The 13,953-nt window shown below is 34.9% G+C and overlaps 2 protein-coding genes across 7 annotated transcripts in view; one reads left to right on the top strand and one right to left on the bottom strand.

Moving 5' to 3' along the window:
* The window catches only part of LOC127063255 (leucine-rich repeat-containing protein 15-like), a 26,540-nt gene extending 19,822 nt beyond the window's left edge, over positions 1-6,718 (top strand). For both annotated transcript variants that reach the window (XM_050992781.1, XM_050992772.1), the window contains exon 2: positions 191-6,718. In XM_050992781.1, coding sequence (XP_050848738.1) covers positions 223-2,223 — 2,001 coding nt within the window. In that variant the 5' untranslated portion in view covers positions 191-222 and the 3' untranslated portion in view covers positions 2,224-6,718. The remainder of the gene's footprint in view (positions 1-190) is intronic.
* A 5,070-nt stretch (positions 6,719-11,788) lies between these two features.
* On the bottom strand, positions 11,789-13,918 carry LOC127063352 (CD2 antigen cytoplasmic tail-binding protein 2 homolog). 5 transcript variants are annotated; one of them, XM_050993025.1, is made up of 7 exons: positions 13,760-13,918; positions 13,370-13,531; positions 13,110-13,273; positions 12,880-13,054; positions 12,580-12,764; positions 12,404-12,521; positions 11,789-12,325 (listed from the first exon to the last, which is right to left on the bottom strand). In XM_050993025.1, exons 2-7 carry the CDS (start codon positions 13,506-13,508, stop codon positions 12,084-12,086), a joined length of 1,023 nt encoding a protein of 340 aa, XP_050848982.1. In that variant the 5' UTR covers positions 13,509-13,531; positions 13,760-13,918; the 3' UTR covers positions 11,789-12,083. The 5 variants fall into 5 exon arrangements, with proteins under 5 accessions (XP_050848982.1, XP_050849015.1, XP_050848992.1 ...); XM_050993058.1 differs by having other exon boundaries at positions 13,370-13,535; positions 13,760-13,895; XM_050993035.1 differs by having other exon boundaries at positions 13,370-13,535; positions 13,691-13,869.
* Positions 13,919-13,953: the final 35 nt, after the last annotated feature.

The raw sequence follows: 13,953 nt of genomic DNA, 5'->3' as shown, positions 1-13,953 counted from the left end.
ACCAACAAGAAGAAATTTCTTTTAAATATAAACCTGAAATATTAAAGAAATATTAAAGAATGACGAAAGAAAAAATTGATCGATATCGTAAATTTTTTGATCTGGTTACAAAAAAAAAAAAAAAAAGAATTAAAAAAGGAACAATTCGTCGAGCAACGAAACTAATCGATCGTTTAATTATGATTTGCAGAACAGTTTCGGTCGGGAGGAAGCTCATATGGAATGGCATCGCATGGATCCTCGCCGAGGAGAAGGGGGCCGATCGCGATAGCGATGCTCGCCGTTTTGACGAGTGCCGTGTCGGGCGGCTTCTGTCCGCCACGATGTCGTTGCGACGACGAAACCCTAAGGGCATCATGCGCTTACGCGGATCTCGAGTTCGTACCGATCCAGCTCAACCCGGAGATACGACATTTGGATCTGTCGAACAATCGCGTGGCGAATCTGCACTTGACCTTCTGTTTCTACGGTAACCTGGAAAGTCTCGATCTTAGCTCGAATCTGATCCGTACACTCGGGACGGACAATTTCGCACTTCAGACGAGCCTTTTAACTCTCAACGTTAGTTCCAATTCCATCAGGACAATAGCAAAAAACGCTTTGAACGGTTTGAAGTCATTGAGAGAGTTGAATCTGGCTGACAACAATATAACGGAGATGGACGAGCAAGCGTTCAAATATACCAGCGAGTTAGAAGTTCTCGATCTCAGTGGCAACTCGATCACAAGTTTACCTAAAGATCTGATGAAGAATCTACACAAGATAAGAACGTTACTTCTCAAAAGAAATTCTCTTTTGGAGGTACCAGCCGATAACCTGGCTTTGGCACCGAGCCTGGAGAACGTCGATCTTTCGGAGAATCTTATTCAGGAATTAACCAGAGACTCTTTGCCGTCCTTACCGTCGTTGGTCTCGTTGAATCTAGCGGACAATGTGATCAGAAGTATCGCCGACGACGTTTTCGACCGATTGCCAGGTTTATTGCGTCTCGATCTCTCGGGGAACAACTTGACCTCGGTCCCGACCGTTGCATTGGCCAGACTTAATGTTCTTTCGAGTTTGATCCTCAATCGTAATCCCCTTGGTACATTACGTCCCGTAGCCTTTCGCAATCTCTTCGAACTGAGAAGTCTCGAACTCGACGATTGCACGCTTGAGAATATCCACGCGAGAGCGTTTGCGGATAACGTCAATCTCGAAAGGATCTCGTTAGATGGGAATCGCGAACTCAAGGAATTACCTGGACGAGTATTGTACGGTGCTCGATATTTAAAATGGGTTTCCCTGCGTCGTTGCAGTCTCGCGACTCTTCAACCAACGCAGTTTCCGGTTGACGGTCTCTCCTTGCTACGAGTCGGCGGGAACCCTCTCGTTTGTAACTGTTCGGTGCATTGGCTCTGGAACGTTATCAGAGCGGAAGAAAGGCGTAACGAGACGCGATTGGAGCTCGACACGAACGACATCGTTTGTACGGACGAGGAATTTGCTGGGAAACCACTGATCGCCCTACCGGAAGGATCCCTACGTTGCAGATTGAGTCCTCTCTATCTCAGCTTGTCCGCGGCTGGTTGCCTCGCGGCAACAGCCAGTATCCTGGCTTTGATAGCTCATCTTACAAGAGCCAAAAGGAAGAAACGCTTGGCTTACGCGGCACCAAACAGGCCAGAATTTTTAGTCTACGTTGGTAGAAGCAACGAGGAATTAGCGAAGAACGCGGAGTCGTGTAATAGAAGGTTGTTGGCCCGGCACGAGGACACTTCTTATGACACGCCTAGAGCTAAAGCAGTCGTTAGGGCTCCTAGATCTCAAGATCACAACATTTACGAGACACCGAGGTACGCTCGACCCGAAAGACGATTGGATGCGGTAGAACCACCTACTTCCATGGCCGGTATTCATGGAAGACAACAACAACAGCACCAACAACAGCAACAACATCAACTTCAACTCCAACATCAACATCAACATCAACTTCAACATCAATATCAACAACAACATCAACTTCAACTTCAACAGCAACAACAGCAACAACCACTAGACGAGGGTGTCTACGCTGTAGCGGATGTTACGGGTCTTCGAGATGAACCACCGGAAATGTTATCCCTTTACCGTATGCAGAATACACGAATGAACGTACAGCGCGCCGATTATGGTTACGATTATGAGTACGATTATGATTACGAGCCTCCACTTCCGGACAAGCCTCACGTTGTTTTCGTTTGAACGAAGATGTGGATGGGAAGTGAATGTGAGACGAACAGAGATAGAGATACGTAGATAGAAACAAAGAAAGAAAGAAAGAAAGAAAGAAATAGAGATAGAGGAAAAGAGACAAGAGAAAGAGAAAGACAAAGAAAGAGAAAGAGAAAGAGAGAATGTGTGTTCCCCTTGATTTCGTTTTACGTTAAAATGGTCTCGACCAAATCGAGATTCCAATCGCGCTTTTCCAACGAATATCTATCTATCTCTATCTTCTCTCTCTCTCTCTCTCTCCCTACCTCCTTCACTCCCTTAACCTCTTTCTCTCTCTCTCACTCGTCGTTTCGTTCGACGAGAACAGCTGCGCTTCTTCGATCTTTTCGAGAGCCAACTTACTCGCCTCTCCGTTCGCGTATAGTGACTTTGGAAATGTCTGAGATAGCTCGTCGATACCTATTGTGTGTGTCTTCTTCTTCTTCTTTCCGTGTGCGCGTGTCTATACGTATTCGTATCTACTACATGTTTGATTAGATTTTATATATATATATACATGTTTTTTTTCTGTTGTTATTTCTTTATTTTTATTTTATTATTTTCTTTCTCTCTCTCCCTCTCTCTCGCGCCTCGTCGTCGTTGTAACCGGATAGAAAAGAAACTTTTGAAAGACACTTCGACGATCGGACAACGCGATACGATCCGTGATATCGAATATCGGTTATCGACTACGAGGTCCGTTACATCCATCCAATCCGTTAGGTCGCACTATTTATTTCAATATATTCACGAGTTTCGTTTCGAATTTGTCTAAGAATTTTTCTCTTTTTATTTTATTTTATTTTATTTTTTTTTTTGTTCTATCCCATAGATATGCACGTAGTGTAGGTATACCTCTCTCTCTCTGTCTATTTTTGTCCTATTTATTTTTTTGTTTCTTGGAGAGATACGAGGAGGATATTTTTTTTTATTTACATAAATTCCCTTTGAGAAAGAGAGAAAATTTCGTTGTCGTCGTCGTCGTTCACCCATACCAATAGAGAATTTAGATTCCGTATAGTACTAGTATATGTAAGAGTAACAGCAGTAGCAATAGTAATAGTAACAGTAATACTAGTAATGGCAGTAGAAGTAGTAATAGTAATAGTAATATTAGCAGCAACATTAGTAGTAGCAACTGCAGTAGGTCCCGGTCAAAGGCTCGACGTATCAGCAGGAAAAACAGCAATTCACGATTTTTCCTACCACCTCGAAGTTCGAAGACGATCGATCGGCGTACTCGATGACGTAACACGTTGAATTTTCTCTCTCTCTTTCATCTATCTTTTTTTATCTTCTCTCTCTCTCTCTCTCTCTCTCTCACTCTCTCTTTTCATCTTTCTTTCTCTCTCTGTCTATTTCACTCTTGTTCCGGGAGTGGCACAGGCATACGCGAAACGTAAATGAAAGAAAATGAAATGTCTTCCGAGATAGTTGCGCCGCTAGGATAACTAGGATGCATTCTCAACTTGAGGGAGCACAATCCACACCACGTGTATATATATATATATATATATATATATATATATATATATGCATACATATATACATATATAAAATATATATGTATATATAAATAATTATATATATAATATAATATAATATAAATATACATATATATATACATATATATAATTATATATATATATATATATATATATATAATACACAGCGTTGTAAATTATATAGAAAAGAAAGAAAGCAAAAAAAAAGAAAAAAGAAAAAAATAAATAAATAAAACTCATCTCGCGCATCCGATAAAAATCGAGAGAAGAGAGGGTAAAAGCTGCCGTTCGTATTTATTTTCGTAAAGCTAGCTAGCGGAGTCGAAGCTGGCTCGAATGGACGGATGGACGGATGGATGGGATGGATGGACAGATGAACGGACGGATGGATGGACGGACGGACGGACGGATGGGTGGATGGACGGATGGATGGATGGATGGATGGATGGATGGATGGATGGATGTTCGGATGCGAGTGCAACGCACCTAACAAACGTTCATTTTGCAATTTAAAGTTAGACGAATTGGTTGGATCAAAGCATTGGGGGAAAGAGAAAGAGAGAGAGAAAGAGAGAGTGTATGAGAGTGAAAGAGAGACAGAGAGAAAGAGGCAGAAAGTCTCTTTCTCTTTCTGTTTCTATCTTTCTCGTTTGTCCGTTTCAAACCCGTCTAGAGTGTGTAGCGAAATTAGATTATTTCTCTTTCTCTTTCTCTCTCTCTCTCAGTCACTTTCACATTCTGTCTTTCTCTTTCTTTCTTCCCTTCTAAATCTCTATCCCGCTATTTATCTCTATCTCTTTATCTCTTCATTCGTTCAACATCGTTTGAAAATCGAGAAATCTCTCTATGAAAGATTTCTCGATGAACGATCGGCTACCTCAAGTGTACGTCCCCACTAACCCCTTCCCCCACCACCAACGCGAAGGACGACGATTTACATCGGGAAATATTGCTTTCACACGTTCCTTTAAAAAACGATCCTGCCAAAAATTGATGATGCCCAATAATAACGTACGATCTTCGAAGGCGCAAATATACGAAAGAAAAAAAAGAAAAATAAGAAGGAGAAGTTTCTCGTACGGACTATGTCAAATGTGAAATTCAATCGAGACTCGAAATCGGCCCACATCTATAATACCATTTGAAAGTCGTCAGACATCGAGAACGCGATATCGATTTATCTATCGATTTATCTATCTATTTATCTATCTATTATTCTATCTATCTATCTATCTATCTATCTATCTATCTATCTATCTATCTATCTATCTATCTATCTATCTATTTATCGATCGAATAAAAAGATCTTTTGAATGATGATAAGGTCGCTATCGCGCGTAATCGAATCCGACGATTTATCTATTAACTTACAATTAGCCGAATTTTTTGGCAGGGAAGACACGCTTAAAAGGGAACAAAAACTTAAGTTTAGTAATCCGCGCGTAATATTTAAAACAAGCAGCAGTCCGTTCAATACGCCAAATGGCGGGCATTATTGCGAAAGGTCCTTCTTCAAGAGATTTGTAAATTGAAGCAATAATAATAATAATAATAATAATAATAATAATAATAATAATAATAATAATAATAAAACTAATAATTATTATTATAATAACGATGATGATGATATTACTATAATAATATTAACAATAGTACTAATAATAGTAATAATAATAATAATAATAATAATAATAATAATAATAATAACAATAATAATAATAACAGATACGAATTTTGTCATTAGGTATATACACAATTAATACTGAATAATAACATGCTATATATATATATATATATATATATATATATATATGCGAAAACGACAAAAAAAAAAACACATTTATATACAAATTACAAATATAAGCTTATATATATATATATATACACATATATGCAGTATGTATATATATATATATATACATATCTACAATATATATACATACACGCAACACGCAAATATATATATATATATATATATATTTATTTATTAATTTATAATGTTAAGTTTGACAAAGGAAAAAAAATATGTATTACGTTTAGAGTTACGAGTGAGAAAGGAAATGCAAATATTAAAATGAATATGACGATAATGATGATAAAGAAAAATGATGATAAGGCGAATGAGAAATATACATGCATTATTCGGTGCAGTAATATAACGAAAATGTGTACGTTTCCGTTTCAACGGGACTTTGAAAAATCCAAAAGCTTCGTATTCGTGTGTATGTACTTCGCAAATTCGACGGCAACTTAAAAGGAGGAGATGCCGTAAGGAGGAAGTGAAGAAGAAAAAGAAGAAGAAGGAGGAGCAAAAGGAGAAGAGGGAGAAGAGAAGCTAGCTATCCGAGAGACGAGAACAACTTCGGATCGAAATTCTCGATAGAAATGTCCGGACGACTTTGCGAATGCACACTCTCTCGCCTACCTGTTTCGTATCTCTTTTGTCGTTCGCCTATGACTACCCCCAACCCCTAACCTCGCAACCCCCAACCTTCAACCCCCAACTCCCCAACCCCGAGCCTCAACTCCTTTAAAAGAAGTTGCATTCGTGACACGCTTACACGAGTCGAGTTTTCTAACGACGCCAGAGAGAAGCTTGCTTCTCTCTAACGAGACGAGAGAGAGAGAGAGAGAAAGAGAGTGAGAGAGAATGAGAGTATGTGTATATGAGAGAGAGAGAAAGAGAGAGAGTCCAACGACAACGCCTTTTTTTTCTTTCTTCTTAGCTCTCGTAGAAGGAACGATCGATTCAGAAAAAAAGAAAAAATAAAAAAAAGAAAAAAGGAAGAAAAAGATAAAGAAAATAACGCGCACACACATACACACACACATATACAAGGTCCCCATCGAGAGAGATATTTTTGGAACGACCGATCTAAATGAAAATCAAGAAAATAATATTCGGAGACCGAATAATCTCGAATTGGATTTTTTTGGGATATATATATATATATATATATATATATATATATATATATATACGTACGTACGTAAATACATACGACAAGCACATACTTTACTTAATAGTTAACTTAGAATCCTGAACTCATTTTTCTTTCTTTCTCTTTTTCTTCCTTCCTTCGTTTCTTTTCTTTCTTTCATTCCTTCCTTCTTGTTTCCTTTAATTCTTTTCCCACTTTTTCTTTTTCTTAACGCTACCATAAATCAATCCTACCTTTCTTACGTAAATGTATAAACGAACGAAACTAACGAATTGTAGTAAGATTTCTTAGCACACATATATACACACAAACATGTATGTACATATATATTACATATATATACATATATATATACATATATATATAATCTATACAAATACATAAATACATATTCACAAACGTATTCTTTAGATCGAGAATATAATAATGATATATCGTCGTGTACGTGTATGAATATAGAAAGAGGAATGCATTATCCGGATAAGGTGCATCCATGATGCATGGGAATATATTATCCGAATAGGATGTATTCGTGATTTACTGAAGAATAGAAAAGGGTGGAGATCGGGAGGATCAGAAATAGAAAGAGAGAGAGAGAGAGAGAGAGAGAGAGAAAGAAAAAGAGAAACAAAATAGAAAGAAAGGAAAGGAGAAAGAAAGAGGGAAAAAGATTTAGGAGGGGTAGCAAAAGAATCGAAACGTTGTGTCGAGTAGTAACAGAATAGGAAGCGTCCACTCTGGCAGAAGTATGCTCTGGACTAAACGTTGGAATCTGGAAATATTTCGAACGATCATCGTGCTCTTTCGCTCGGTTAGGCGAGTTTACTTTCAACGAGGAGGAAGGAAAGGAAGGAATGAAGAAAAAGGAAAAGAAGGGAAGGGGTATAGAGTCGGGCCTGGCTCGTTAGTCACGACGGTTAGTCACGCTACGTGCATCTCGCTAAGGAACGAAGGAACGAGGCGAGATGAAAGAGGAGGATGAAGGAAGGAGAAGGAAGAGAAGGAGGAGAAAAAAGGAAAGGGGGAGGAAGAGGACCGTGTAAGAGGGAAAACGCTCGTATAACGGCGCTTCCTCCCTTCTAACATCTTCCTATTTTTCTTTCGCCTACACGCGTAAACTACATACCTATATATACATATATATATATATATATATATATATATATATATATATATATAAATTACATACCTATATATATATTTATTTATATGTATATTGTATATATTAAATATATATGTGTATATATATATATATATACATATATATATACGAACAGATACTTTTTGACTTTATTGGATACACTAAGGGACGAAGGAGCAAAAAATTTAACCATATATATATATATATATATATACATACACACGTTCGTTCTTTCTCGAGAGCGTCCATCAACTTTTCGATTCTCTTCACCCTTGCCATCATTCAGAATACGTGATAACGCGTAGTAAGAAAGAAAGAGATAGACAGATAGAGAAAGAGATTACATATTCTCTCTTCTCCCCTCTTCTCTCTCTCTCTCTCTTTCTCTCTTTAACTTTCACATTGCCTATCACGAAAGATATCCGTACGTTCAATCGCATAAAATAAGGAAGAAAATAGAAGGGAGAAGAAATTTGTAGGGCTAAAGGGCCAAAGAAAGTTATTCGAGAATATAGGTATAGGAAAGAGCGAGAATGAGAGAAAGAGAAAGAGGGAGAGGAAAAGAAAAAAAAAAGATAAAGAGAGAAACAGAAAGGGAGAACATTTTTGTAAGGGTGTCGTCGTTGCTACTGTTGCTGTTGCTGCTATTGCTACTGCTATATGTGTCGTACGAAGAAGATGAGAGGGAAGTCACGACGATGACGACGATGACGACGAAAACGATGATGAAGGTTATTTTTATATGTACATATAACGAAATATCGAATGTACGTCACGTTTCTCGTGTAAGTAAACCTTCGTATAAATGTCCATGTTCTATCTTTATCTGTACTCTTTCTCTCTCTCTCTCTCTCTCTCTCTCTCTCTCTCTCTCTCTCTCTCTCTCTCTCTTTTGCTATCTCTTTCTTTTTCTTTCACACACACAGATCTTTTTCTAATACATATACACACTTTATGAGCGCCGATTTCATATAGCGAAAAAATAAAAATATATTATATATATTCTGCCAGATCGATTCAAATTTTTCGTATCTTTTCGTCGTTTTTAAGACTCGTATCATTATTACGTATCCTCTGCGTGTACTACGCTAATTAAACGACGTATGAAAAAAGCTTCGATTGAACCTCGTTTGAGAGGTTATAATAATATGAGTAATACATCGAAAGAATATAATAATGATCCGATGATTATGAAAGTGATCTAAGTCGTATATATTTTTCATTTTGAGATACATATTTCGACGGATTTGAATTATTATAATTATTGGAATATTATTTTTTTATGTATAATATATATATATATATATTGACGAGCACAGAGAAAAGAAGTAAATATATTTACTCTTGAAAAATATTTCTATTTCATGTTATTTTAATAATATTAAGAATAACGTTTGTGACGATATATTAATGTCGTTTGATATCTCTAATAAATTTACAATTAAGAGGATCACTTTCGTATAATCATCGGTTCAATTAGTACATAAGTATGTACAACGCACACACCATATATACATACGTATATACGTCACACAAAAATATATACACGCATACATAAGTACATACATGTCGATTAAAATTGGTTAGATAATTTGTTGAGGTTACCTTTGGAGAGATCGTTTTCAAGATGTCTCTCGGTCGGGATCGATCGAATAACTGTACCAATTGTTTAGAACTCATGAAATCGGCTTATACGATTTGTTGTCGTCCATGATGCGTACGTGTTCGTTCGATGATCCTTTCTTTGTCCTTGTCCGTACACGTTCCTGGTTTGGAAGGGACTGATCGCGTGATACATTTGTTTATTGATATATGTATATATATACACATTCAACAACACGTATATGACAATATATTTACTCAATTATATATATATATAATATACTGTATATACATATATTACCATATTATGTATATATATGATGTATGTATATATATATATATATATATTGTCATATATATATACACGTTATATATAAAACTCAATTCAATGTACTTTTAATGTTGTACATATATATGTACGTAACGTCCATGTGTCGTCTCCTTCATCTAAGATTTCTCTTTATTATGCTCTGTACATTCATATATACGTAATTGTTTTTCTTTCTTTTTTTTTTTTTATTTTTTTATTAACAACGTTAGTCCAAAACTTCGAATGCGAAATCACGATTTACGTTTTCGACGATTCCCTTATCTCTCTCTCTCTCTCTCTTCTTCTCTATTTTTGCGTTTATAATTATATTTTTTTAGTATTACGTTGAACACTTTTTTTTACGAGTCGTTGGTTGTACTTTGTCGACGCGAGGTCATTTCAAACATTCGAGACGTACCAGCGTGGTCCAAATATATGTACATACATATGCACGTGCGCTCACATATGTATGTACGTATGTATATTTACATACGTATGTACGTATGTACGTATGTACATTGCATCCGTTTCATCACGTTCTCTTCTCAAACGTATCTAACGTAGTTGTTTATATTTACGATTTCCTCACAATTATTTATTATCGATCGCGATTACGAACGAGTAACTCGTATAATTAATTTTTCTTTTTACGTACATATCGTGCGATATTTGAGAAATATAACCTAACTTTATATTCAGTCGCGAGTCCAACCTACTAATCCTTCGAAATTTTTGTGCGGATGTTATATAGAAAAAGTACGAGAATTTATAATTACGAATTATATTAAAAAAAAAAAATATATATATATACATACATACGTACGTACATAGATACATATGTATATATATATATGTATGTTCATACATATAAATGTATATACATATGTATACGTATTATACGCGTGTGCATATATATAATTTGGATATTCGTCGCACGAAACGACGATCCAAAATGCACATGCATGGTATTTTATTTTAAGTAACCGTATAAAAATTTCTTACATTGCTAATAAAAATATATAAGACATCTAAATAAAAAATTACTCTCTATATTATGCATCGAGTATAACGGAGAACGTACAAATTACCTGCCGATAAAATAAAGCTTGATTGATATCTTGATTTAATATTTCTATTTGTTCTGCAGCTATTTACACCTACATGGTTGTTTGAAAATAGATTTCAAAGTAATTACGTCTTCTTCTTTTCGTTTCATTTAATTGTTAATAGATTTCATTTTTTGTCGTTTTCGATACTATTAATTTATTCGTTTTACATCTTGAAATAAACCTTGAAAATGTTAATCGATCAAATTGAAAGGATATACACATTGTTTATTTTATTTATATATATAATATATATTTTTATTTTTCTCTTACACATTCATTGATCTTGCTTCTTATCGTCCATTAGTCCGTCCTTCTTGTGACCCTTGTGTACGAATGTCTGTAAAGATTTCTTGTACATATTTACGTAGTATTACCCTCTTTGTATTTTGAAGATCTCTTCGAACGCGACATTCAAAAAATATGACTAGACTACAGATTTGCAGCTCGTGGTACAAATAGATTTAGTCTCGTGTCTTATTTAGAACTACGACACTCCGCGTAGAGGCCATAAGTTTCTTTCGTTCCATTTCTGTCGGCATGTGCGCAGGAAGTCTCGCCAGCATGTGATTAGTTTTTCTCCGCCTTAAGTGCCACATGGGATGCTCTTTATAATAAGGGCATTAGTAATGCAGGTAAGAAAATAAATAGAATCGCATACGTGCCGGTATATCTATGTTATACCTACATATATGTGTTTAAACCTATTTTTTTAGTATCTTCGTGCCATCGTGATTATAAAATTATATTATATATATATATATACAAATATATATATAATATTTATTTATACACACACACACACACACACACACACACGCGCGTAACATTGGGTAAGAATACAATATTCATTTAAGCTATATTCATTATGAATATTCGACTCCGTTATATAAATAATAAAAGAGATTATAACTTCAAATTGGTATGATATTTAAGAATGATTACGGATGGAATGTAATATACATATATTTGACATGGAATGAACATTATAATCACTGATCATAAATAGACAGGCAGAATTAGATTATATTACAGTAAATGTCGAATTTTAATGTACTTTCGCAAATTTCATAAAATGTTGTGGAGTAAATATATATTAAACATAATACGCTATATATACCGAACTTATTCATAAAGATAACTTTGGAGGCGTATACACAAAGATTAAATTTTTTGTTAAAAGGTAATTAATTTGATATTACAAAAGTAAAAGGTGACAAGATTTTCAATTGTACATGTCATATGTCACAGATATAATTCAAAGTCCACTCTCGCAGCACTATAAAACTGATTTTGTTGACCTGTTCTTCTTACCCATGCACCTTTTTTAAAATAACCTTCCTTTGCCCATGCATGCATTTGTTCAGATGTATGTGGGCCATGTACTTCGGCATCTTCTTCTTGCGACCACTTTAATTCCCATGTCACATCTTCTACCTCATCTTCGTTTTTCGTATTTTCTGACTTCGTACTTGCCAATTTTTTATCTATTTGAAATATAACACAAATATATGTAATAATGATAATCTTCAAATATATTATAAATTATATAAATATCAATTTACCATTATCCGTGTCTTTTTCATCTAATTTTGCTTTCTCTTTTACATCAAAGTCATCGGCATACATGTCTAAATCTGCCTCTTTTTTAGAAGGATGAGAGTGCTTCTCACGATCTTCCACCTATGACAACAGAGTATGTAAAAAGAAATAATTTAGAATGCAATGCAAAATAATTTACCTTTTTGTTTATTTGCTCATAACTTTCTTGATATATGTCCATATTGCCAGTACGCGTTAATAGCTCGTTTGCTAATTCTGTTAGCTTAGTTATTTGTGCAGAATTGTGATCATCCGTTTGTAAACTTTTTCCTTCCTTTTTTTTCTTCCACCTTTCGGCATTCGTTAATCTCTTTTTACCTTTGCCTAAAGGTAAAGTAAATATGAATATAAATACAAATATATACATACACACACTCATATATATGTATATACGATCTACTATAGAAAAGAATGTATTTTATGAAATAATAAAATTTACCAAGTCTACATAATGCTTTAGATACTGTTTCTCCAGGTTGTAGATAATCTAATATTTGTTTGTACAGATGAACTGGATCAAACGTAATGTCTGCTCCATCATCGTCGCTATCGCTATCGGCCAATCCATGAGATTCCTCTTTTAATTTTTTTGTTATATTTGATCTAGGTTTCACCTATAAATCATCATGAAGCTTCATAAAGCAGAAGAAAGAAAGAACCATAACCAACCTGAACCCAATCTATGTTGTCCAACCAATTATCTCGTATTTGTTTTTCTTTTTTCCATAAGTAATGACCTTCTTTGTCAAAATGTCCTTCCTCCAATTCTTCTTTCATATTAAATGCCGTGAAACCCACGTTTGCTTCTGGAGCAGTCGGACCATCTTCGGCACCTACAAATATTGTCGGTCATTCGTTATCGTTTCTTTGACTTTTTAAAAGATCTTTAACGAATTTAGATATAAATCTAAGACTTAAAAGTTTAATACCTTCAAACTCATTTTCATCCATCACATTATAAGTATCCTCATTGGTTTCCTCATCCTCTTCATCCGAATCTAAAGAATTTTGGACCGGTTGTCTATCATTTATCGCAGCTTCCATTTCTTCGAACGTACGTTTCAACATCTTCGATAGATTCTACGTCCTTACTATCTTATAGAAGAAAATAAAAATAAAAATTTAGAAATATCTATAACATTTTCAGATATTGTCAATGATAGTAAATATTAAAAGGTCACGATATAAAATATTTCAAGTAAGACAGAACGATTTCGCTCAATTATTTAACTTATCTCACTCTCACTTACAACTTATTAATAAAAATTCTACTTATATCCGATTAATGTTCGTAATCTATAAAAAATTTATTTACATACATGACTTCTTTTACGATAAGTTAAATGGAATAAAAATATTTATGCGTATCTAACTTAAAATATTACAGAGGTTAGTAGCTCTCTTCGATCAAGTTAACAAAGTTGGTAACGAAATAAAAATTGTTTTTTTTTTTCAATCAATGCTGCCAAGATAAGAGAAAGAAATTTATTGAGAGTTTGGAAAGTTGACGACG

The sequence above is a fragment of the Vespula vulgaris genome, chromosome 1, assembly GCF_905475345.1.
Source record: "Vespula vulgaris chromosome 1, iyVesVulg1.1, whole genome shotgun sequence".
Classification (NCBI taxonomy): Eukaryota; Metazoa; Arthropoda; class Insecta; order Hymenoptera; family Vespidae; genus Vespula; species Vespula vulgaris.
The sequence above is the reverse complement of the archived record's forward strand: the minus strand, read 5'-3'. Positions and strand labels throughout refer to the sequence as shown.